Consider the following 27,648-nt stretch of genomic DNA (forward strand, 5'->3'; position numbering starts at 1 on the left):
ATATTTTTCTTGGTTATATTAATGAGAAAGTTACCATATAATTGAACAATAGTTCCATTATTTGTACACATACTTGTATGTCTATACTATTGTTAATTAGCAAATGAACTTAGCATTTCAAGATTTTAAGCATTGACTGTTCAAGGCTTTTGCTTCGCTCTAATCATTCAATTACATTGAATTTCAAATCAATTTTACATTATGTTTAATACTATATAATAATTGAAATATAGTTTCAATTTTGTGCTTAGTGTTCATGTAAATGTCTCTCTGTATCATGTTTTGTTCTAATTTATTGAATGTCAAACATTCGAATGATTATGAAATAATTCAAAATACTTTTTTCATATTGAATTATTTTCTGAGTGATGAAATTATATTAAACAGTTGTACATTGTTAATTTGTTCTTGTTGATTTAAGGCAGAATTTGTTATATTTTTCATCAGCAGCATTTTTTTTTTAATTCTGATGTTCCTTTGTTAGAATATATTTTAAATCAACAAAATTGATGAGAAAAGTGTCATCTGTGGTGATATCCATTTACAGTGCAATTATCAGAAATTAACCTGAAGGCCGCCATAAATAAATAGTTTGCTTTGCGTTTTCCGAATGACTTATCAAAAATACGTGCAACCGTAAAATATTTTTACCCTTTTCTATGGCATTTTTTTGTTCCTTTTTCATTATTTTAGTTTTCTTTATCTTATGAAGTAAAACGAAAACCAAGCTACCTACCTAACCAGACTTAAAGATTTTGGAAGGCATACCCAAAACAAACTATTTATTATTGTGGCCTAAGAATGCAAATATTTGAAGTTGCATCTCACTCCATGATAGAATTATTCTCAACAATTAACACCATGCATTGCAATCTCAAATTCATATTGACTTTGTGCAATATTTCAATTAATCTCAATTTCATCTGTATGCCAGCTGTTTCTCATATTTTCAATTTCATAAACTGGCAGTAATGCAAGTAGACAATTTATAAATAAAAAAAAAAGATTATAAGCCCCAAAAATAAAAGCTAAAAAAGCTTGACATGTGTCACATGGAAAGAGATGCACAAATTTTAAACCCAGTCTCCGGCTTCAACAAGGGACTGTGGCCTTAAAGGCACTAGACACCAGATGTTTTCAAAATCGGTAGATACAGTATTTATTCAAAAAGTAAAGTTTTTGACAAAAAAATTCTTGCAATAGTATCATCTGGTGTCTAGTCCCTTTAAATGTTTTGTTGGTTGAGAAGACTAATGGATAATGCTAAAAAAATTCTTGAATGTAATGGGGTTAAATCCAACTTAGCTGGAAAAACCTTATGTAATTTAAAAAAAAATGAGAATCAAAGTTCTATTTAGTCGTTATTTGGCTTTATAGGTAGAGTTGTTCAGCGGTTCTCGAATGAGCGCTGCCTGGTATGGAGAAGTGCGCCAAACACTAAGATAATTATTATTTATTGTGCTCGACCTAGCAACTTAATGGTTTAGAAAACCACAAATAAACAACTTTTTCTTTAAAATTGTTCTGAGATATAAGCCTCTGCTCTAAGATGCATGTATGACTTCTGTCAGGTTCTGGGACAAATGCAGGTCCGTATTTTATTTGTAACACTCCGTTGAAATGAAAAAAAGTATTGCCAATCACTGCTTCTGAGAGTTTAATCCGGAAGAGAGAACCTTCAGAAACACAAAATACGCCCAAAAAGATGTTGGCTGTCATTTCGTCCAGAGTTCTTCCAGCAATACGACCCACAAATAAACAAAGTTCTCTGATAGCTTGATTAAACTTGATGTTAAGTTTTGATGCCTGGTCATCCCAAAAAATGTTGGTATCATTTGAAGTGTATATGTTTGCTGATCACTGATATGTAAATTAAAGGACCGAAAGTTCATCATATATAAAGTTATTTCAGTTTATATATTTTCCCTTAATTTCAAATAAAATTGGTAACCGGTAACTGACATATCTTGTAATTTTTGAAGGCCAAAGAAACCTACTTGTTATATTGGTTTTAGTAAAAAATGTACATTATTATAAATCTGTACACAAAACCCTTTCAAATGATATCAACATGATATGGGGGTCACCAGTCATCTAAAATATACATATTTGTGGGTGCAATACCTTAAGTACAGGTAAAAATCCTGCTGAGGTACTTAAAGCTGCACTCTCACAGATTTATTGTTTTGACAATTTTTTTAGTTTTTAATCAGGTTTTCGTCAAACCTGGTTATTAGAATGATGAACGTCGTTGTTCGGGCGCACGTTGACCAGAGCGGATGGCCGGGCAGAGTCAAACTCACCTATGAAACTGAATTATTTCAGTAAGGGTCTACATATCTTGACCAAACTTGGTCTATAGGAAGAGTTTATGGATACATGTACCTTTCGTGTGATTGCTTTTAGACTCCCCAAAGTCAAGATCACTGTTACTAAAAATAGAAAAAAGGTTGAAACCTTTAGAGGTTTAGAGTTGACATATCTTGACCCAACTTGTTTTGTCTTTGAATGAGGCAATTTTTGCATAAACGTCTGGAAACCAGTGATATGAGTCTGCTGACAAAAGATCAGTTCACAGTTTATCATATTTGGTTTTGAAAATTGATGTGTTATGGCCTATAGTTTAAAAAAATGCATTTTTTTGGCATGTTACCAAACAGATGATATCTGTTCTATTGTGGGGTATCTAATATGACTTCAATGAAGACATTGTTGCCAAAATAAGCTGATTCTGAGATAAAAACATAAAAGGGGTCAAAACTTTAAGATTCTTGATGACACAGTCTCTTAAAGCTGCACTCTCACAAATTTACCGTTTTTACAACTTTTTTATTTTTCGTTTTGGAATGAGCAAATTTTTGCTTATATATCTGCAAACCAATAATATAAGATTGCTGACAAAAAATCAGATCGTAGATATTAATATTTCCGATCGAAAATTAATGTTTTATGGCTTAAACTGTTACTAACGGTTAAAAAAATGCATAAAACATCAATTTTTGAATTTAAATTTAAAAATCTGAGATCTAATATTTTGTCAGCAGTCTTTTATGACTGGTTTCCATGGATTTTCACAAATTTGTGCTCGTTACAAGACAAAAAAAGAAAAAAAGTTGTCAAAACATTCAATCTGTGAGAGCGCAGCTTTAAAGTTACCATTTCATTGACGGTAATGGTAAGACTATAACACAACAACTAAGTTCTAATTTCCTATCCCTGTAGGTGAGTCGGAGTTCGCAAACCAGGGTGAAGGGGAAGAGGAGGGATTCGACATGATGCGGACTGTTATTATCGCTGTGTGCAGCGCGGGCGCGTATCTTGCGCTCGTTATCGGGCTGACTGCGTACTGCAGCTACAGACTTCTGCTACAGCGAAGGAACAGGAAGGCGATACGTGAGTTATAGATTATTATAGAATGAAAGGCGCACATAAGTTTCATAGAAACGTGTTTATTCAGGTTGGAAGAACTAGTAATTCATACATCTTTTGATCCATTGTACTTTTTTGTGACTATATCATATTTCTGTTTCTATCAACATATTTATTTTGCCGCTTAACAAGATGCCATCCTAAAACAGCGTATGATGTTGACGTCACTTCCTTTCTATGATTGGTTTTTATCTACTGATGAAAGCATAACACCGAAACATTTTAATACATGTAAAAGTTTAACAAAACATAATGTTTGTGTGATTTTTATACATTTTTTCCTAAATTAGAACACACAAACATTTTATTATTTTCCTTACCGTACGTGGCCCAAAAAGAAAATATTAGCCTTATCGTAAATGTATGTTTTCAGTGAACAATGAAAAGCAGAACGGAAACTTACCGCAGGAACAACACGAGCTGTTGATGAAAGAGCGAGACCGTGACTCCGGAGCAACCCCTGGTTGCCGTAGTGACAGTGACAATAGGTCACATGTCTCAGCCCTGAGTTCTCATCCATCACACTCGTCACATTCAGCATCACACACGCAGTCCCAGAATCTCTCACAGCAGTCTCAACGAAGTGTCGGGAAAACCTCCCTCGATAGGTTACAGTTTCCAAGACATGAGTTACAGACTGTGGGCATTCTTGGTATGACTTGTTACAAAATTATATTTTCATTTCATTTAGTAGGTATTAAGTTCTCGTTATTCAGAACTATATGAATTATGAAAATTGAAACATTGATTAAATTTGTTGCAATTTTTAATTAGATTTTTCATTTCATGTATTAAAAGTGAGAAATGTTTTTTCTTACTTTAAAATTATGATATGAGTTTTAAGAATTTGTGTTTTTCAGTAAGGTTAAAAAATGTTTGGAATTGTTACAATATTTTGATAAAACTCTTTGAAATCTACTTTCTTTACACACGAAAATGTAATATGCTCATTCTAAACATTACTCTGTCATAACAGGGAAAGGTCAGTATGGCGATATCTTTCTCGGTAGAGCTCGCAACATTCGTCCAGGCGAGATCGAGACCCAAGTATGTGTAAAATCACTACTTTCAAAAGAGGACCATCACTTCTACGAGTTTCAGCGGGAAGTGGAATTGTATTCCCGCCTCGATCACAACAATGTCATCAAGTTGCTTGGGGTTTGCCGGGAAATAGAGCCCCAGTTTTACATTGCAGAATACTGTGATTGGGTAAGGCGTTTCATTTGTATCCTGAACACTTATTCAGAACAGAACAGAACAGAACTGACTGTTTACTTAGACTTATGCTTCATGGGACGTATTCATAAAACGTCTTTACTAAGTAAAGTATCTCTCTTATTATATGATGTAATAACTTAGTGATATCTGAAATACTTCACGTACAATGAATTTTGAAAAAACAACAAATCTTTTATGATAAAAAGACTTCCCGGGGTATACTTTTTCTTCAATTTGACTATGAAAATTTTAGGAAATTGATTCAAGTTAAATGACTTTAAAAAATATGAATACCAGCCCAGTTAAGTGCATATATGAAAAATAATATTCTTGTCACGTGTCTAAACATATACCTATATATATATATATATATATATATATTTCATAATTTATGTAACTAAAAGGCATGCTCTTAAGCTATAAACTACAAATGAATAACAAAATTGTTCCTCTATTAACAAAGGAAATGAAGAAAGACAATTTAACTCGTGCCACAATAAGTTGTATCATATATAATTTTATTACGTTTACTTCTTTAATACACTTGTAAATATTCATGATTTTATTCTTAACAGATAAAGTCAGTTATTTATGAAAATTAAATACAGATAGATTAACATAGAAATAAAGAATTCAAATGTTTGTAAATTGAGATTTTTTTTTCCTGCTCAAACCTGCTGTCCCGATTTTTTGCCAAACTGAAATGAAAATTCAACCTATATTAAAAAAATGTCATCCCTTTGCTTGACTAAGCTGCAAATTGGTCTGATAATGATATTTTAATATATTTATTTTCATATCAAAAACTGCTTACATTTATAGAACTAGACATTCATGATGATGATGATGATGTTGGATGATGATGATGATGGAAGATGATGATGATGATGATGATGATGATGATGATGATGATGATGATGATGATGATGATGATGATGATGATGAGATGATGATGATGATGATGATGATGATGATGATGATGATGATGATGATGATGATGATGATGGAAGATGATGATGATGATGATGATGATGATGATGATGATGATGATGATGATGATGATGATGATGATGATTGTAATATTGGTTTATTTTTTATTCTAAATGTTCTTTAATCTTAAACAATTATATTTTTGTGAAACTTGTATGATCATTTTTACCTTCTTTTGCTTCAGGGGGACCTTAAACAGTTTTTACTGGCCTCACGTGTAGACAACAATGGCAGGCGTAAAATACCGCCTCTTGTTATTCTACAAAAAATTGGGATGTGCAATCAGGTTGCCCTCGGGATGGAACATCTATCAAACAACAGATTCGTTCACAGGGACCTTGCTTCACGTAATGTGCTACTCACTTCTCGTTTAGAGTTGAAAATCTCTCACATGGCGTTGGTTAGAGACATGTACGCTAGTGAATATGTGATAATGAGCAATCAGACGATGCTTCCTCTGCGGTGGTTATCGCCAGAGGCCGCTTTAGAGGCAGACTATTCGACAAAAAGTGACGTTTTTGCCTATGGTGTGTTTTTGTGGGAGGTGCTTCATTTAGCGGACTTGCCCCACAAGAATAAGTCAGATGACGAGTTGTTAAAGGGGATGAGGAATGGGGACGCAAGTCTCGAGTTTTCCGAACACTGTCCTAGTGAAATGGTTGAACTCGCACAACGTTGTATGGCGGAGAGTCCAAAAGACCGTCCAAGTTTTACGGAAATTTGTCACACAGTCTCCGAGCTAGTGCACGTGTACTCACAGCCCCAGTATCAGAACCCTGTGACAGAGCCCGTGGGCTCCGGCTCCATTCCAGCTCTTTCGTCATATGCGGCACATGGTCCACATAGCTCGTACACAACTTAAAAGTGTTCACATGTTTTAAACATGAAAAGTGTATTCATTTAAGGCCAATTAGAACTAACGATTTGGTTTCACAGGCACCGCTGCAATTAATTTTAAGGCAACATGAATCCTTTGTCAAATATAAAATAAATAAAGTACTATTACCCCATAGATCCCATATGAAGCTTATTTGTAACAAAATTTTATTTTTTTGGGTTTCATATCACTTGGTTTAAAGTACATTTAACATTCATAAATGAAAAAAGAGTAATATGGAAAAATAAGCCATAAAATAAGAAAAGTACTGGCACCTTCCTTGATTGCTTATGTGTCTGAGAAACTAAATGTGATTATTCTTAGCCTTATTCACCTAAATTGTGATTATTGCCTTACAGGCAATGTACCGTAACTATGGTAACTGCTGAGTGTTGACTGTCACTTCAACTGCTGATTGTTGACTGTCACTTCAAAGACTTTTTTTTAAATGTACTCCAGTCAGCATTAAGAAAATGTATGACTTTAAAATGTTTAATTGTTAGCCAGTTCATGACATGTTGAATGTTGTCTCATTGTGTTTTTTGAAGGACGATCATACATGTAGGTGTAGAGTTTGCTTCTCCAGAACATCAAGCCCTTGAACGATATTATAATAGAAGCGGTATGCTTAGATAATTCGCTATGTCTAATTGCCAAATTAATACAACATTAAGATGTTAGTACTGAAATAAATGTCTTGTTGTAAATTGGATAAATACATATCAACATTAAGAGAAACATTCGTAATCATAAGTAAAGGTTTTTTTACGACATATTACAAAGCCACACTTAGCATTATGGAGCTGAGATTTAGCAAAATTGGTGTAATTTCGTTCAAGTATTTGATGTTTTTAGATGAACACTGTTTGTTTAAATCCTGTCCATGATTTCCTCGAGAAAATTGTGATCTGTTAACTCTTCTGTGTATCTTCATTTTATTTGCTCATCAAAATTTATAGCCCTTTTATTATAGTTGCAATTTTTGCGGCTGAAACAATCTGATTTTTTTTTAACCAAGGATAATAACGTTTATCTAGATGTATGGATATTTTTGTTGATGATCACTTCATTTCAACTTTATTCTCACATCATTTTCTAGAATTCCCGCTCAGGGCACTAAAAACCTGTCATTAGAGATTATCTTTCGAAAGCCCTTGAACACTCAACATAATTGGAAGATCATCTTTTTAGTTATTCAATTATAATCTATGTTCAGTTTCATAATTGCCACACAACTCTTACGATAATGAAGAAATTGCATAATAACTCTGAATCAATGTTTTTTTGTTGTCTGGGTAGAATGGCAGACACATCTGGATTGTGTTGTCCAGCAGCGAGGTGTTGCAGCAACGTCACACTTTCATTTTCACTCTCTTATTTCGACATTTCTTCTCCAATCTTCACAAAATTTGGCAGCAATGCTTATTGTTATATGATGATTTCATGCAAATCAATATGTAAAACAATAATTCGAAGGAGATCAGTGTTTGTTTACCAGTCAGATCACTATTGTCACTCTGAAGTTATGGCCCTTTAATTGTCAAAATAATGGGCCATTGACATTTACCATGGTCTGGGTATCATGATTTCATCCAAATCAATATGTAAAACAATGACGAGAAGGAAACAGTCAGATCACTCTTCAGTATTTTCACTCCAGAGTTATGGCCCTTTTATTTTCAAAATATGGGTGCTCCCCTCAGGTGTCATGCTTGATTTGCAGTGTTCTAGTTGAAATGAACAAACCATTTTACTCCAACCTTATTATTTCATATTTTTATCGTTTGTAATTTACATCAATATTTTACCTTCTTGGCATTTAATGTCGACATTTTAGTGCTGTTGCATTGACTTTTATAAGATTCTTTTGAATCATATATCAGAACATGAGTATTTCCATTTGTTTTATTTCAGCTCGATGATATTATTACCTTGATTTATTTTTCCACCCTATGTAACGAGAAATATTCATTTATGTTCTCTCGTATGATAACATGTTTATGTTCATTTTTTTTATTTTTCAACTCTGTATTACTAATAATCATGACACTAGTCAAGTCATTTGAAATCCATTTTTAGCTTGTCTGTTGTTTTTTTAAAAAAAAGGCGAGATATATCATAGCCATTTTGTGGTTGTCGGCTTCAAATCTCAACATGAAAAAATTTGAACCTGAGCCATAGTTCAAAATTTGTTTAAGATATTCAAATGAAACTTAGTACACACCTTGCTCTTGACAGTTCACCCATTTATAGCAACTCTCATAACTTTGGTTTAATTATTTATAATGCCCCTTGTCTAATTCAAGAACACAGACAAGCATTTGCGTTCCCTCAGCGGTACTCTTGGTTTCTTGCATCTGAATACATTCATTACTTCATTTATTTTTGCTGCATTTAATTTTGGCCATACCATATCGTTTGCTCATATGTTATGTAATCTACAACCATGTTTCATTATTGGGTCGTCTTTGAAGCATAGTGGACATACAGGGAGTACTATGTCCAGCAACTGTGTTGGCTACATATCTCTTGTTTCGAGTAAAAACTTTACAGTGACTTGTTGTAGACTCTTCAAACTTGGTATATACATTGGTCATGGTCAGTTTATTCTTTTAAGATAGTCAATAATAAGTCAATGGTCAAGAACATGGTGACCAGAGCTAGAAAAATGATAGGCCCTTTGGAAAGGCCACATATGCACGGAAATCTAGTATAATCTATATTGTTAAATAAGCAGTTTTGTACATTTTTGCATTAAGTTTATTTTAATGGTTTAGGAGGAATTTTGTTACTTATTTTTTTTTTATAATGAAATGAGGTTTTAACTTTGATATCAATATCTTCAATATTGCTTTGTTCTGTCATAAAAATGTTTATATGTAAATAGGTATGTACTTGTTAATATAATTATATAATTTTCATTGTTTGTCATTTTATTTATAAAAGATATAAATAATTCTTTCTCAGTTTCTGTATCATGTATTCTGTATGCATTTAATGCTTTGTTGGTGTAAAAAGTCAAATTATTATTTGCTTAAATGATAAAGTTCTATTATCAATGGCAAAAAAGTAGCTTCATTTTTTTTTTGCTTCGAAGATTTGCATATAATTAGCACATGTTCTTAATTCTGAAAATAAGACCAATGTCATGAAAATATAATTGTATGTCATTTTTTTGCAGGAAAGTTGGGAATTCTATTATACCCAATAAAAATAAATCATTTAGTATGCTTGCTTATGTGCTTTGTTATGAAAAAAGTAATGGTGATTTTTGTATAATTCGTAAATTTTTACAAGAGGCCTATGGCATTACTCTAGCAATTTACATGAAATGTAACAAAAAGTCTGGTGAAACCTTATGAAATCATTGATTCTTGTATCATCTTTCTATTCCAGTATCTCAATAACATTTCTATTTGACAGAAGTGAACAATTTATGAATGAAATATAATATTGCAAGACTTGTTCTGATTGTATTGCTTGATGTAAATGTAGAAATCTTTACTGGCAATCTGGGAGAGCAATATTTCCAATATTATTGTCCGAGCTGCAATGTTTAAAATAGATTTGTTTGTGGCTGTATGAATGTATGAAACTTTGGTTTAAACATTTGCCATCGGTCGATCATAGTAAGGTTGCATGTATTACATATGTTCCTGTAATGGGCGATTGTTTTTCATATTGTTTACAATGGATGTTAAAATATTTCGGTGCTTTAATGTTATAATAGTAACTAGCTTGTCAGAAGTAAATTATTTAAAGTGATGTTGTGTTGTTGTTTATACTTGATTATGGACACACTAATTACAATGAATGTCTTCGCTCATGCCTCCACCAAAGGGATAATGAGTAAGGCCTAAAAAACAGAAATTTGTTTCAGGACCTACCTACGAAATAGGCACAGACCCTATCATTTTTATAGTCGGTTTGAAAAAGAAACAAAATTAAATATATATTTTTATATATTTTTTTTTTAAGTCTGTGTTTTAATATGTAGTTTAAAACCTTGAAAGCTTTATACAGAAGATTACTTTAACACCATTCTCCAATGATGTCATTAAGGTTCTGATATAAAGCCTAATACAAAAAAAAGCCTAGCTACCCTACCTGTTTTTGAAAAGGATGTGACCCTAACCAAACCATTATTTTTTTGGCCTTGGATTCACATTTAATCATTTAGGTCTCTGACGAAAACTGCCAAAATTTTCATTAGTCATTAAATGGTCATTTAGTAGCACACGCTGCATATACACGCTGGCTTAGAAAATTTTGCACTCAACACTCATCAGCACCAGGCTGTGCACAGCCTGCAGATTTGATTGTTTATTAGACCAAATATAAACTATAACTTCATGTGACACTTACCGTAAATCGTATCATGCCACCGCCCCCCTCGATAATTACCTACATTGTTTAGCATAAGATTATATTGAGTCGACATACCGTATGTGTTCGTTTGTCTGGGGTTATCATCTGACTAGTAGATCTCAACATTGGTTACTTTACTGTTATGAATATTCGTATCAGGTTGGTTTGTCATCATGTCAATTTATTCAAACACTGATATTATAACTACGATACATGTACATACATAATCATTGTGTGTAAGAAGAAATCAGGAGTACTGTTATGCTATCCTTACGAAAAAAATGTTTTGCGCATGTCCAGTGGTTGAGGCTGACTCATTTTATTTCCCATCTAATATTTTCCCCTGAAGTAGGCAATGTTTTACCCCTCCAGGTTGACATGAGTATATAGAGGCCTTAAAGCAACTGTGCACCAGACTGATGATCAATTTGCAAGAAATTTTTTTTGTTGAAAACTGACATAAACTTGGTATTAATGTGTAACATGCATTGAAACTTACTAACTGAAGTACCACATAGTTAACAATTTATTTAGGTTTAGCAGTTATTTCGTATTTTTCAAATAAAAAAGATTTCTAGGTATGTTTACCTAGTAGAACTCATTCCTTATGCGTGATTGGCTAGTCGGTGTTATCAGGTGATATTACCAAGTTAGGCGTATAGCTTAATTATGTCACCGATTAGAGTAAGCCATCTTTGCTCAGTAGATACGATGCTGGAATGCAATTTTGGTGACACGGGTTCCAACCCGGTCTCTGACACATTTTTTTTTACATTTTGGTACTTTTTTTACAATTATGTTATCAAAGCGTGACACATTCTATTAAATAATTGTCCTGTGACTCATTACAGAAAAAAACACTGTTTTGGTGCCAATCTGGTGTACAGTACCTTTAAGACGCTGGATGATTCCATACTGGAATAATTTTACAAGCCCGGTGAGACCGCCACCCAGAAAATGGACTTGTCGCGATGGGCATTTATTAGTGCATAATAATGCTGTTCTCTTGTTTGGTGTTAAGTGATCAGTGGGTTATAAGAAAATGTCCTTTATTACCCGTTTATAGAAAATATCCTTAATTACTAGACTGCGAACGAAATATATGGCTGCTGTTAACGTCTTAAATTTCAGGGGAGACCAATCTTACAGTGCTGCTGAATATTAATACAAAAGTTATCCATCTTGTTGAAACATGTTGGCCACCAATGATTGAAATAAATTCAAGTAAAATGAAACAGTGAGGTTCTAACATGTCAGTTAAAGGGATTCTCTCAAAGCCTTTCATGTTAATGGTAAAAAAAATTAAAATTGATTGAATTGTTAAAGCTGCACTCTCACAGATTGAACGTTTTGACAACTTTTTTTATTTTTTTGTCTTGGAACGAGCCAATTTTTGCTTTTATATACAAGTGCTGACAAAAAATTAGATCGCAGATTTTTATATTTATGTTCAAAAATTGATGACACACAAGAGGCCCAGTGGTTAAGGCGTTTACTTACGGAGCGGGAGGTCGTGGGTTTGATCCCTGGCCGCGTCATACCGAAAGACGTTAAAAGTTGGTACAAGTAGCTCCCTTGCCTGGCGCACGGCATTTAAAGGGTAGTGCTTGGAAAAGTGGTGTACCCAGTACTGGTTTAACCCAGGAAAGTTGTACCCGTGTATCGGTGCTTTACACAGAGCATGTAAAAGAACCAAGGGGTCTCTTCGAAAAAGAGCTAGGGTATCGCACCCGGACTTCTTTGTATCCCACCACTGTCTCTTCTGCATGCTGTCCCTTCAGAAAAAACTAAGGACCCAGTTGGAAATAAGTGCTTGCACTTTCACTGGTTATCTTTGACCGCAAAGTCTAAAGAAATACATCACAGACTGTACCAGGAGGGTATCACAGACCAGACATTGGCCAACACCTTCTTTCCAAGAAAAGTGAATAACAGGAACCTCTTGCCAACTAGACTGGTATCATCTCGTACGCTGGATGCCTTAAAGGCTTTTTTGATTGAGCAGCCTGCCACCTTATCACCAGTGATACACATTTTTTTATCATTTTTTACTGAAGTTTTAATCATTTTTTTAGAAATTTGATTCGCAACCGTTATGATGTTTCGTTGAGCTAAGTATGCTCTATTAAGAGCCCAGCTCAGTATATAATGAAGAAGAAGACCATTCTGTGAAAAATTGTTGTCATGGGGAAACAAATAGCATTTTAGAGCAGTTAACCCAGACCTGTAGTTTTTTACTAGTGTAATAAATGAGTGTACTGTAACCGTCTCCTCTCGTATAAGTTACGTCCCTTTCCGCGCCATATGTCACGTAGTAATATTAATAATTTGCAAAGCTGTTTTTCACCAGTATTATGGATGTTCAGGTATGGAATGCGTTTGAATTAAATAGAAGTATTTCTGTGGGAGATATACAACGTCACAGTTATCACGAAATCACTCAAACTTCTCGTATGTAGCTCGTAAATTCGATAACTGATCAGTTTTCGGATTATATCGATTTCGGACATATTCGAAGAATTAATTAAAAACAACAAAAAAACAACTCTTAAAAAAATATATCTACACCTGATGTAATGCACGATATTGAAAATTTACACTAGTACTTTTATATTCTTGAAATATAATGCAGACAACAACACAGCAAAGCAAATCAACCCCATTGTCTTGGAAACAACTAAATTTATGGTGGCAGAGAGCTTTACATGTATGCGAGTGTCTCTAACGCTGCATAATTAAGCCCACACCTGACACATTTTTACTTTAGCGATAAAAATTCACTGTCTATATAGTTTCTGCATTAACTTTCACATCCTTGCATTGCTCATGCTGATCATTTACAAATGTACATATACTGTACTAGTTATTACGGACCTATTTGACTCAGTGATAGTAGCCAGGAGTCTTTTACAACCTTTAAAATAAGTAGATGGTGAATGCAGCGCAAGAATTATATTATGATGAGAATTGTCCTAAGTCATGATTTTCAAAACATCAGCTACATTTACCTTTACAAAGTTCAAATGGATTGACACCAAAATAATGTCAACAAGAAATAAATGAAAATATATTATTACACATAAAATCATTCCATTCTTGTTTTAAATTTGTAGGTTAACAAATCAAATCATGCAGATGTTTGTCATACTTTCAGGGCACCATCAGTTAGAATGATGGCATCTCAGTCTCCACCTCGCCTTCCACCCTTGTCATTGCCTGAGGCCTTGAGCCCTCAGAGTGATTCAAACTCCAGCAGCACTGGAACGCCCCATCCAGGTTCTACTCCAGGGGTGGGGGAGTTGGTCATTACCTCACCGTCTTCGATCAATCAAGCCCTGAACAGCCCTGAGGGGATTACCTGCTTTGGCAATGAGCGGCTGTTTCTGCTGGAACAGGCTAAACTGTGCAACAACAAGAAGTTGAGTGATGTCACTCTGGTCGTTGGCGGAATCAAATATTACGCTCACAAAATAGTCCTGGTGATGGCAAGTGAGGTGTTTGAAAGTATGCTTACTGGAGAATGGAGTGATTCAGGCAAAAAGGTGAATTTCTATAAGAAGCTTTAGTTAAATCTTATTCATTATTGCTGTAATTTCAGTTTTCCTTTAATGCCTTAAGATTGTCTCAGAAAACCATTTTACTTTTTAAGAGGATTTAGCACTTTGATTGATGAAAAAGTTAAAAGTTAACAATAGTGTATTGTGTCAGAATTTCAGTTAAAGATGTTTTTTTGCTTATGTTAAATGTCAAATTTAACAATAAGTGTTTATATGCAGAAATAATCTGGCATTGTGGTATTAATGATTCCTTGTTCCCTACACAGGAGCTAGAGCTTATTGAAGAGCCAATATGTGTTGGCGTGTTTTCCCGGTTCCTACAGTTTCTATACGGCTGCAGTATTCGCCTCAACATGGAGAACTCCCTCCCAATCTTTGTCCTCGCTGACAAGTACGATGTAAAGGACCTTCAGGTGGTGTGCACAAATTTTGCTTGCACATACATCATCCCAAAGTTACAGCTGAAGGATGTGTTCCATGTGTGGTTCCAATACGCCACCAAGTGCATGCACAGGATACTTGTGCTGGCATGTATTAAGGCCATGGCAGAAAAGATGGATGAAATCATTGGTAAGGCCACACTGTTTAATTTTAATGTTTATCAACAGTGTTATTTTTTGAAATCTAGTTACCGTAAGGCTGAACAAGCAAAGCGTTTATAAATAAGCAATAACTCACTGATCCATTTGTGATATATTATAAAGGAAATACATAGGTACTATTTTAATACACACAAACAAGTGCAATCTTCAATTACATGATGATATACAAATAAAGAAATAAATCATCAGAAACTAAAGGTTTAATATTTACCAATTGTGTAGTTACGGCTTTAAATACCCAAATGGGCATATGACATTATTTTTACTTATGTGTATGAAGAATTTTTTTTTTCCTTTAATAACGACATCAAAACTTAGTAACTTACAAAATCTTTGCTTAAGCTGCACATTTTACTCAATATTCAAACATTTTGCCAAAGAGACTGCATTACTCTTTAGTGTGCTAGTTACAAATTGATTTCAACATTAACCTTCATTCAGCATTTTGTTATTTAATTTTACAAGTCATAGAATTTGAGGCATAAGATAAACATCTAACCATTAAGAATATTTGTCTTAAACATAACACACTATTTTCAACAATGTAATCATACGGTAGATTAATTCATGCAAAAAGAATATTGTACATGTGTATGGTTGAAAAACTTGAATCACTGTGAAAAGTTCTTGCCTACAGGTTCGTTGGACTGGGAACAAGAGTGGACCGGGCTGGACAAATATCAGCTGATAGAGTTCCTTGACAGCTCTGACCTCAAGGTCAAGGATGAGTTTGACCTTTGGAAGGGAACCGTCAAGTGGCTCACCCACCCGGGAAACACTGAGAGGGTAGATAATCTGGAAAAAAACCTTCGCGATGTCCTCCCTTACATAAGATTTCCCATGCTGACTGCGGAGCAGATATACGAGGTAGAGAATTGCAAGCTGGCTCAGAATTTCCCAAGCTTACTGCAGAAGTACCTGATGTCAGCTTACAAATACCACGCTCTACCGCTATCCATGAGAGCGTGCGTCAGAGAGTTCAATGGGGCCAGCTTCCTACTGCGGAACTACAGTGATCTTCGCTGGGATTGTCGGTTCAAGGTCCAGAATTATTCCCAGTGTAGCAAAGGAGAGGAGAAGGGTATCAGATTTTCCACCCGAGCTTCGTCCTATCCCTCTCAAACTTGGGATTGGGAACTCAAGATATACCCCAAGGGTATCTCGTCAACCTCCGACGATTTCAAGGTCGTCTTATACTCGAATCTCATCCTTGATCAACCGAGGCCCATGGAATATTTGCTCTCACTTGTCTCGAAGGATGAGGTGATCCATTCAGTGTGTGGGAAGAAGAATTTCTCGAAGACTCGATACATGATTGACACAGAACTGGATAAGAAGGTCTCACTGGCAGATTTGGCCCAGTCAGACTCTCCGTTACTTGTTGACGACTGTCTCATACTGCAGATTACTCTCAAGCCCGCTGAATAGATACATGTAAGGGCTTAGCCATTGAACACCATAGAATCTAATTTCTTAGTTAATGGTTCATTGAATTTTTAAAATTCATGGTATAGGATATTTATCAAGGATTAAGAATTTCCAAGAATATATGTATTGTGCTTGTAGATATTTTTCAACATATAGGTTTCTCACTATTTGGACTTGTATGATTAACTTGTCTTGTAAGGGACCTAAGGGTCCTACATCATGAACCTGCATTAGCGAAGTACTATAATAAGTTAATAACTACACATCTTTAAAGAGACTTGCTGTTAATAACTACACATCTTTAAATAGACTTGATGTTAATAACTACACATCTTTAAAGAGACTTGCTCTTGCTTTATAGTGTTGGACATTGAAAAAAAGTTTTGGCTTAAATCTAATATGAGGTCTTTTTTTTCAATTATTTTTGTTTTGGCCAATTTCAGGAGTCTTTAAATAGGTGATGCCATAACTGGATCAGCTGAACAGGAAATTGAATATTTCGCTAGATTTAAAATTTGGGGCATATGATAGATTTTTAAAAATAAACAATTGCAAAATTTAAACAATATAAGTATCTTTCATGGCCGATAGTGTAAGATAGGTTCATCCCAACCCTCAAGAAGGGTGTTTTGCGGAAACTAAGTAAACCTCGTTTCTGCAAAACACCCTATGCTTGCGTCGGAATGAACCTTTCTTATACTCTCGGCCATGGAAGATACTTAAAATCTTAATTGTTGTTTTGTGTATGGTAGCAGAGTTACAACAGATGTTGTTTTACATGTTGTTTATACCATGTTAAGTGTTCAGTCATTTGCGCTTGAAATGTAAAAGACAATCACATCCTTTAAGTGTTGTTGTTTGGGCATTTACAGTTGTTAAGTCTTTCATCTCCACATTCTCATGTTTGTCTGTTGTTGTTTTTGTAGAAAATAGATAGAACAATTGTAATAGACTTGGTGTTGTTGTGGTCAGCATTGTTGGTGTTGTGGTCAGCATTGTTGGTGTTGTTGTGGTTAAAAAACTTGAACCTTGGCCGTTACTCTGCAATACAAGATATTCCAATGAAACTTGGTACACCTATTTGAGGGGACAATACCCATATTTATAGCAAGGCCCATAACTCTGACTGCAATAGTCAAGTTGTGCCCCTTGTTTGAGCGAAATCAACAGACTGGTGTTGGTGTTCACATCGCAATGTTCTTGTTGTTTTCTTTGCTTTTTTTCATTGTATTTTTGAAACTACCGGTAGTATTATTTGGAGAAGATTATAAGAATACTTTGTTTATTGATTTTAAAATTATTTAGAAAATGTCTACTTAGTATGTATAAACTTTTGTTTTTATAATGATCTGACTGGTGTTATATTATTTACTTTTGTTTAAATTGCATAAACATTCAACATTTACACAAGTATGATGGCTTGCATGATTTTTATTGAATTTGTTGCAAGGTGATTTACAAGAGATACAATGGTTGTGCTTTTAAACATTCCAATTCCATTTCTGTTCTTGATTGTTGATGTTGAAATGTAGAGTATTATTACATAGTTATAAAGTATGAGTTTATAGTCTTACATTTATGAATAATGGGACCATTTATGATCTTATCAAAGTATGTATCATACAAAATAATGGTGCCATTTAATCAATTCCTGTATCATACGGAATAATGGAGCCATTTTATCAATACCCCTATCATACATATACATAATAATGGGGCCATCTGATCAATGCCAGTATCATACAGGGTCATCTCATCAACATTTGTATCATACCGAATGATGAGGCCATCTGATCTATGCCCGTATCATACGGAATAATGGGTCATCTAATCAATGCATGTATCATACGGAATAATGGGCCATCTGATCAATGCATGTATCATATGGAATAATGGGGCCATCTGATCAATGCATGTATCATACGGAATAATGGGGCCATCTGATCAATGCATGTATCATACGGAATAATGGGGCCATCTAATCAATGCATGTATCATACGGAATAATGGGCCATCTGATCAATGCCCGTATCTTACAAAATAATGGGGCCATCTGATCAATGCATGTATCATTCAAAATAATGGGGCCATCTGATCAATGCATGTATCATACGGAATAATGAGGGCCATCTGATCAATGCATGTATCATACGGAATGATGGGGCCATCTGATCAATGCCTGTATCATACAGAATAAGGGGGCCATCTTATCAATGCATGTATCATACGGAATAATGGGGCCATCTGATCAATGCATGTATCATACGGAATGATGGTACCATTTTATCAATGCATGTATCATTAGGAATAATGGGGCCATTTTATCAATGCCCGTATCATATGGAATAGTGGAGCCATTTTATAAATGCATGTTGCATACAATATCTCTATTTCATATTAAGTTGAATTTATACTTTGTAATAAATATAATATCTTTATTGAAACTGTGAGCTTGATTGGTCAGTTTAGGCTTAACTTCATTGGTCAGTTCAGGCAAAGTGTATTTGATTTTGCAAGTAAAACATTCAATTTGATTGGTTACACTCAAAAATTATTTAGCTGAACTTGTTCTTACAGTATGGTGATGGATGGTCTTGTTGTTTTTCACATGCTGCAAAATGGTGCTTTGGGTGTGGTATTATTATCTATTGTGTGAAAATGTTTTTTTGCTTATATGTTATGGGTTTTACCAACAGCAGTTTAACAAAACTTATATAGATCTGGACATGGAGGCCATGCTTGTGAATGGTATAACGTGTGTTCGATACTTTTTAACCAGGTATAATGTGTGTTCGATACTTTTTAACCAGGTTTTCAACGAAAACCGGGTTATTAGAATGAGGTTGTCGTTGGGCGGGCGGGCGGGCGTCAAACATTGGTTTCTGTTCAATAAATTTAGTTAGCATTGATACATATTGAAGAAACTTGGTGTGTAGGTAGCTTATGTGAAGAGCTAGCTTGGGATTGCTTTTGAGGGGGGTGGGGCTAAGGTCAATTTCACTGTTACTAAAAATAGAAAAATGGTTTCTGCCCAATAACTTTAGTTAGCATTGATAGATATTGACGAAACTTGGTGTGTAAGTTGCTTATGTGAAGAGCTAGCTTGGGATTGCTTTTAAGTGGGGAGGGGCTAAGGTCAAGGTCACTATTACTTAAAATATAAAAATGGTCAAGGTCACTGTAACTTAAAATAGAAAAATGGTTTCTGCCCAATAACTTTAGTTAGCATTGACAGATATTGATGAAACTTAGTGTGAAGATAGCTTATGCGAAGAGCTAGCTTGGGATTGCTTTTGAGGGGGGTGGGGCTAAGGTCAAGGTCGCCTGTTACTAAAAATAGAAAAATGGTTTCTGCCCAATAACTTTAGTTAGGATTGATAGATATTGACGAAAGTTGGTGTGTCGGTAGCTTATGTGAAGAGCTAGCTTGGGATTGCTATTGAGGGGGGAGGGGCTAAGGTCAAGGTCACTGTTACTTAAAATAGAAAAATGGTTTCTGCCCAATAACTTTAGTTAGCATTGACCGATATTGATGAAACTTGGTGTGTAAGTTGCTTATGTGAAGAGCTAGCTTGGGATTGCTTTTGAGTGGGGAGAGGCTAAGGTCAAGGTCACTATTACTTAAAATAGAAAAATGGTCAAGGTCACTGTTACTTAAAATAGAAAAATGGTTTCTGCCCAATAACTTTAGTTAGCATTGACCGATATTGATGAAACTTGGTGTGTACATGTAGGTAGCTTATGTACAGAGCTAGCTTGGGAATGCTTTTAAGGGGGGTGGGGCTAAGGTCAAGGTTGCCTGTTACTAAAAATAGAAAAATGGTTTCTGCCCAATAACATAAGTTAGCATTGATAGATATTGGTGAAACTTAGTGTGTAGGTAGCTTATGTGAAGAGCTAGCTTGGAATTGCTTTTGAGTGGGGAGGGGCTAAGGTCAAGGTCACTATTACTAAACATAGAAAAATGGTTTCCGCCCAATAACTTTAGTTAGGATTGACAGATATTGATGAAACTTGGTGTGTAGGTAGCATGTGAAGAGCTAGCTTCGGATTGCTTTTGAGTGGGGAGGGGCTACGGTCAATGTCACTGTTACTTGAAATAGACAAATGTTTTTTGCCAAATAACTTTTGATAGCATTGATAGATATTGATTAAACTTGGTGTGTGGGTAGCTTATGTAAAGAGCTAGCTTGGGATTGCTTTTGGGGGGAGCGTCTCTTTTCGATAAAAGTAAAGATAAAGTCATACAACAAATTAATTGGCTATAATTTCTGATTGCCCATAACAAAAACCTGGTTTCGTCGCATTGCGGCGCTTCTAGTTTGCATTTATTGTTGGAGAATCTGTTTTTCAAAGTAAAACATTCATATTATCACAGCCTTGTAGTCAACATTGAAGTCGGGCACTTCCTAGCTGCCTATGTGCCAGTACGCGGCTGAATCTAAAAAAATCTGAGTGATTGTCCTTGGACGTCCGAAAAAAATGCAAAAATATCAAAGTTGGCCATATCTCAGAGGAGCATAAAGATATTCACAAGGAACTTTTTACACATGCTACCAATGACAATTCACATGTTAGCAAGGCCCATAACTCTAGTTTTATTTGATTAAATAACTTATGCCCCTTGATCATCTGAAAATGTTGTGAACTTTTTTTGGCTATATTTAAAAAGTGGTTCAACCCATTTACATGAAACCAATGTAAATATGCATATGTGAAGCAAAGCCACATAACTTGGCCTTTATAATTGTTGAGTTATGCCCCTTTATTGACCTAAAACAGACTAGTATTGGCACCTGCTTGCAGTGTTTTGTTGTTAATTCAAGTAAAACTGTAGAGAATGCTTACAACATTACAATTTTGTTAAATTTTCTTTATTATTACTATATTGCAAGACTTTAAAGTAACTCGCTCATGGTTTGTAAAATGCACATTTTTTTTTAATTACAATATAAAGTGTGGCAAATTATAAAGAGTGTTAAAACAAAAATACCAAAAGCTGGAACCCTTAATATTTTCTTGACTTTACTGGCGTGGGTTTGAACCCCACCAACTCCAAAATACTTTTTTATGCTATAACTGTATTTTTATCTGCAATTTCGATATCATAGAGAAAAATAATAAAATAAGTGTTTTCTGATGCATTACATGGAAAACTAATTTTTAGTCCAAAAACATGAGGGATTCACTTTAAGTTATTGTCTTTTGTTAAGATTTTTTTATTGGTATTGTATTCAGAAACTATTTTGATGATTTCAATACTGATAAGGTTAAAGTTTGGTTATTTATCTTGTTATCTTGGGACAATTTTTGTGTTTTCACAGATCCTTTAGTGCAATATCGATATTTGTCTACAAAATATGTGACTGTCTCTTTGAATAAATGGTGATACATGTGAACCGAAATTTGTTAAGTTCCTTTTATTCCCTAAAGTTAAAGGGAGTCTCCCTTGAATTGTCTATCAGCAACTTTGAAGAAAAATGTTTTCCTATTTTATCCAATATTGCAAATTGATTACCACAGTTAACAAAATCTAATGCTCAGGGCTGTACCTAAGAGATTTTCAGTGAGGTACTAACATAGGAGGGGGTCACACCTAGGACTGTTGTTTAACTGTGCAGTTTAACAGTGCAGTCTATCACAGGAGGGGGTCACACCTAGGACTGTTGTTTAACAGTGCAGTGCTATCACAGGAGAAGGTCACACCTAGGACTGTTGTTTAACTGTGCAGTTTAACAGTGCAGTCTATCACAGGAGGGGGTCACACCTAGGACTGTTGTTTAACAGTGCAGTGCTATCACGGGAGATGGTCACACCTAGGACTGTTGTTTAACAGTGCAGTTTAACAGTGCAGTCTATCACAGGAGGAGGTCACACCTAGGACTGTTACAATGCAGTCCTATCACAGGAGGGGGTCACACCTAGGACTGTTGTTTAACAGTGCAGTGCTATCACGGGAGAAGGTCAACTATCACGGGAGGGGGTCACACCTAGGACTGTTGTTTAACAGTGTGGTCCTATCACGGGAGGGGGTCACACCTAGGACTGTTGTTTAACAGTGCGGTCCTATCACGGGAGGGGGGTCACACCTAGGACTGTTGTTTAACAGTGCGGTCCTATCACGTGAGGGGGTCACACCTAGGACTGTTGTATAACAGTGCAGTCCTATCACGGGAGGGGGTCACACCTAGGACTGTTGTTTAACAGTGCAGTCCTATCACGGGAGGGGGTCACACCTAGGACTGTTGTTTAACAGTGCGGTCCTATCACGGGAGGGGGGTCACACCTAGGACTGTTGTTTAACAGTGCGGTCCTATCACGGGAGGGGGTCACACCTAGGACTGTTGTTTAACAGTGTGGTCCTATCACGAGAGGGGGTCACACCTAGGACTGTTGTTTAACAGTGCAGTCCTATCACAGGAGGGGGGTCACACCTAGGACTGTTGTTTAACAGTGCGGTCCTATCACGGGAGGGGGTCGCAACTAGGACTGCTGTTTAACAGTGCAGTCCTATCACGGGAGGGGGTCACACCTAGGACTGTTGTTTAACAGTGCAGTACTATCACGGGAGGGGGTCACACCTAGGACTGTTGTTTAACAGTGCAGTCCTATCACAATCATGAGGGGGTAACACCTAGGACTGTTGTTTAACAGTGCGGTCCTATCACGGGAGGGGGTCACACCTAGGACTGTTGTTTAACAGTGCAGTACTATCACGGGAGGGGGTCACACCTAGGACTGTTGTTTAACAGTGCAGTCCTATCACAGGAGGGGGGTCACACCTAGGACTGTTGTTTAACAGTGCGGTCCTATCACGGGAGGGGGTCACACCTAGGACTGTTGTTTAACAGTGCGGTCCTATCACGGGAGGGGGTCACACCTAGGACTGTTGTTTAACAGTGCGGTACTATCACGGGAGGGGGTCACACCTAGGACTGTTGTTTAACAGTGCAGTACTATCACGGGAGGGGGTCACACCTAGGACTGTTGTTTAACAGTGCAGTACTATCACGGGAGGGGGTCACACCTAGGACTGTTGTTTAACAGTGCAGTACTATCACGGGAGGGGGTCACACCTAGGACTGTTGTTTAACAGTGCGGTCCTATCACGGGAGGGGGTCACACCTAGGACTGTTGTTTAACAGTGCAGTACTATCACGGGAGGGGGTCACACCTAGGAATGTTGTTTAACAGTGCAGTACTATCACGGGAGGGGGTCACACCTAGGACTGTTGTTTAACAGTGCGGTCCTATCACGGGAGGGGGTCACACCTAGGACTGTTGTTTAACAGTGCAGTACTATCACGGGAGGGGGTCACACCTAGGACTGTTGTTTAACAGTGCGGTCCTATCACGGGAGGGGGTCACACCTAGGACTGTTGTTTAACAGTGCAGTACTATCACGGGAGGGGGTCACACCTAGGACTGTTGTTTAACAGTGCAGTACTATCACGGGAGGGGGTCACACCTAGGACTGTTGTTTAACAGTGCAGTACTATCACATGAGGGGGTAACACCTAGGACTGTTGTTTAACAGTGCAGTACTATCACGGGAGGGGGTCACACCTAGGACTGTTGTTTAACAGTGCAGTACTATCACGAGAGGGGGTCACACCTAGGACTGTTGTTTAACAGTGCAGTCCTATCACGGGAGGGGGTCACACCTAGGACTGTTGTTTAACAGTGCAGTACTATCACGGGAGGGGGTCACACCTAGGACTGTTGTTTAACAGTGCGGTCCTATCACGGGAGGGGGGTCACACCTAGGACTGTTGTTTAACAGTGCAGTACTATCACGGGAGGGGGTCACACCTAGGACTGTTGTATAACAGTGCGGTCCTATCACGGGAGGGGGTCACACCTAGGACTGTTGTTTAACAGTGCAGTACTATCACGGGAGGGGGTCACACCTAGGACTGTTGTTTAACAGTGCGGTCCTATCACGGGAGGGGGTCACACCTAGGACTGTTGTTTAACAGTGCAGTACTATCACGGGAGGGGGTCACACCTAGGACTGTTGTTTAACAGTGCAGTACTATCACGGGAGGGGGTCACACCTAGGACTGTTGTTTAACAGTGCAGTACTATCACATGAGGGGGTAACACCTAGGACTGTTGTTTAACAGTGCAGTACTATCACGGGAGGGGGTCACACCTAGGACTGTTGTTTAACAGTGCAGTACTATCACGAGAGGGGGTCACACCTAGGACTGTTGTTTAACAGTGCAGTCCTATCACGGGAGGGGGTCACACCTAGGACTGTTGTTTAACAGTGCAGTACTATCACGGGAGGGGGTCACACCTAGGACTGTTGTATAACAGTGCAGTACTATCACGGGAGGGGGGTCACACCTAGGACTGTTGTTTAACAGTGCAGTACTATCACGGGAGGGGGTCACACCTAGGACTGTTGTTTAACAGTGCAGTACTATCACATGAGGGGGTAACACCTAGGACTGTTGTTTAACAGTGCAGAACCATCCTTATAGTGGTCGCACCTAGGAGATTTTCAACAATGCAGTACTATCATAGGAGTGGTCGCATCATGGGAGAGATCATAGGAGTGGTCGCATCTTGGAGAGGTTTTGAACAGTGCAGTTCTATCAGGAGTGGTCGCATCTTTGAGAGGTTTTGAACAGTGCAGTACTATCATATGAGTGGTCGCATCATGGGAGAGATCATAGGAGTGGTCGCATCTTGGAGAGGTTTTGAACAGTGCAGTTCTATCATAGGAGTGGTCGCATTATGGGAGAGATCATAGGAGTGGTCACATTATGGGAGAGATCATAGGAGTGGTCGCATCTTGGAGAGGTTTTGAACAATGCAGTACTATCATAGGAGTGGTCGCATCATGGGAGAGATCATAGGAGTGGTCGCATCATGGGAGAGATCATAGGAGTGGTCGCATCATGGGAGAGATCATAGGAGTGGTTGCATCATGGGAGAAATCATAGGAGTGGTCGCATCATGGGAGAGATCATAGGAGTGGTCGCATCATGGGAGAGATCATAGGAGTGGTTGCATCTTGGAGAGGTTTTGAACAGTGCAGTACTATTATAGGAGTGGTCGCATCATGGGAGAGATCATATGAGTGGTCGCATCATGGGAGAGATCATAGGAGTGGTCGCATCATGGGAGAGATCATAGGAGTGGTTGCATCATGGGAGAGATCATAGGAGTGGTCGCATCATGGGAGAGATCATAGGAGTGGTCGCATCATGGGAGAGATCATAGGAGTGGTCGCATCATGAGAGAGATCATAGGAGTGGTTGCATCATGGGAGAGATCTTAGGAGTGGTAGCATCATGGGAGAGATCATAGGTCGCAACTAGGAGAGGTTTTCAACACTGCAGAACTATCATAAGAGTGATCGCATCATGGAGGAATTTTCAGCAGTGCAGTTCATCATAGGAGTGGTCGCATCATGGAGAGGTTTTCAACGGTGAAGTACTATCGAAGGAGTGGTCGCATCATGAAGTGGTTTTCAACAGTGCAGTACTATCATAGGAGTGGTCGCACCTAGGCGAGATTTCTCAACAGTGCAGTACTATCATAAGAGTGGTCGCATCATGGAGTGATTTTCAACAGTGCAGTACTATCATAGGAGTGGTCGCATCATGGGGTGGTTCTCATTAGCGCAGTACTTTTTTAGGAGTGGTCGCACCTAGGAGAGATTTTTAACAGCGCAGTACTTCCCAAGGAGTGGTCGCATCATGGAGTGGTTTTCAACAGTGCAGTACTATCCAATGAGTGGTCGCATCATGGAGAGGTATTCAACAGTGCAGTACTATCCAATGAGTGGTCGCATCATGGAGAGGTATTCAACAGTGCAGTACTATCCAAGGAGTGGTCGCATCATGGAGAGGTATTCAACAGTGCAGTACTATCCAATGAGTGGTCGCATCATGGAGAGGTATTCAACAGTGCAGTACTATCCAATGAGTGGTCGCATCATGGAGAGGTATTCAACAGTGCAGTACTATCCAATGAGTGGTCGCATCATGGAGAGGTATTCAACAGTGCAGTACTATCCAAGGAGTGGTCGCATCATGGAGAGGTATTCAACAGTGCAGTACTATCCAATGAGTGGTCGCATCATGGAGAGGTATTCAACAGTGCAGTACTATCCAAGGAGTGGTCGCATCATGGAGAGGTATTCAACAGTGCAGTACTATCCAATGAGTGGTCGCATCATGGAGAGGTATTCAACAGTGCAGTACTATTTTAGGAGTGGTCGCACCTAGGAGAGGTTCTCAACAGTGCAGTACTATCCAATGAGTGGTCGCATCATGGAGAGGTATCTAACAATGCAGTACTATCATAGGAGTGGTCGCATCATGGAGTGTTTCTCAACAGTGCAGTACTATTTTAGAAGTGGGCACACATAGGAGCAAATTTTAACGTAGCACTGCTATCCTAGGAGAGGTCACACCTAGGTGAGATTTGTAATAGTACAGTACAATTGTAGAAGATGATTCATTCCTAGGAGGGATTTTCATCAAAGCAAAACTACTTATGTACATATCTATTAGGTACAAAACGCTCCATGGTTTCTTCATGAAACATACCTGATATGACCATTTTATAAGGATAAACATTAAACTGAAAGTATTCATAGTGCATTGCGATGGCTCACAAAATGTAAGGTGGACTCTCTCAATTTAAATACAATGACGTCACATTACATTTTCATACATGCAATATCATCAAGTTGGGAAATGTCACCCGGAATTTCAATCAAACCCGTCGTCTCCCATGTTTTATATTTTTTGTGATTTAGAAATAGGTATACTCTACTACTTTGTCCAAAGTTTGTATGTACCGTATAAGCTCAGCTCATTGCATTTCATTTAAAAAAAAATTAGCTGTGGAGAAATTAATGAAAATTGCATGAAACCTCCGAGAGTTAGAGCATATATTAGAAATAAATCCCATTGTCTAATGTCAAAATTCTCTGTTTCCCGAAACAAAATTCCCTGAGGAGGTAGTCTAAAATAATAGATGTTGTACGGGATTTGCCATATCAAAAGTCGTAAAAAAAATCCGTAAACGTACAATTATTTGGACTACCTGAGGAGGTAGCCAGCAGTATGGAAAGTATGTAATTGCTGTTAAGAATGCCTTGTCACGCTTGTAATCAACTTAACTGATATGATCCGAGCCTTTAAAGGAATTGCTT

The 27,648-nt window shown here is 37.2% G+C and overlaps 2 protein-coding genes across 5 annotated transcripts in view; both read left to right on the forward strand.

The window, feature by feature from the left end:
- LOC128207922 (inactive tyrosine-protein kinase 7-like) overlaps positions 1-10,279 on the forward strand; it is a 97,307-nt gene extending 87,028 nt beyond the window's left edge. For both annotated transcript variants that reach the window (XM_052911115.1, XM_052911116.1), the window contains 4 exons: positions 3,223-3,393; positions 3,803-4,081; positions 4,406-4,638; positions 5,822-10,279. In XM_052911115.1, coding sequence (XP_052767075.1) covers positions 3,223-3,393; positions 3,803-4,081; positions 4,406-4,638; positions 5,822-6,499 — 1,361 coding nt within the window. In that variant the 3' untranslated portion in view covers positions 6,500-10,279. The remainder of the gene's footprint in view (positions 1-3,222; positions 3,394-3,802; positions 4,082-4,405; positions 4,639-5,821) is intronic.
- A 2,904-nt stretch (positions 10,280-13,183) lies between these two features.
- LOC128207923 (BTB/POZ domain-containing protein 17-like) lies at positions 13,184-21,853 on the forward strand. 3 transcript variants are annotated; one of them, XR_008256779.1, is made up of 6 exons: positions 13,184-13,248; positions 14,037-14,424; positions 14,706-15,009; positions 15,679-19,248; positions 19,280-19,874; positions 20,037-21,853. XR_008256779.1 is itself a non-coding variant. In XM_052911117.1 (4 exons), the coding sequence occupies exons 1-4, from the start codon at positions 13,187-13,189 to the stop codon at positions 16,467-16,469; spliced, it is 1,545 nt and encodes a 514-aa protein (XP_052767077.1). In that variant the 5' UTR covers positions 13,184-13,186; the 3' UTR covers positions 16,470-21,853. The 3 variants fall into 3 exon arrangements, 1 of the variants encoding a protein (XP_052767077.1); XR_008256778.1 differs by having other exon boundaries at positions 19,280-21,853; XM_052911117.1 differs by having other exon boundaries at positions 15,679-21,853.
- The last annotated feature ends 5,795 nt before the right edge of the window (positions 21,854-27,648 follow it).

Source organism: Mya arenaria, chromosome 11 (genome assembly GCF_026914265.1).
Source record: "Mya arenaria isolate MELC-2E11 chromosome 11, ASM2691426v1".
In the NCBI taxonomy this organism is placed as follows: domain Eukaryota; kingdom Metazoa; phylum Mollusca; class Bivalvia; order Myida; family Myidae; genus Mya; species Mya arenaria.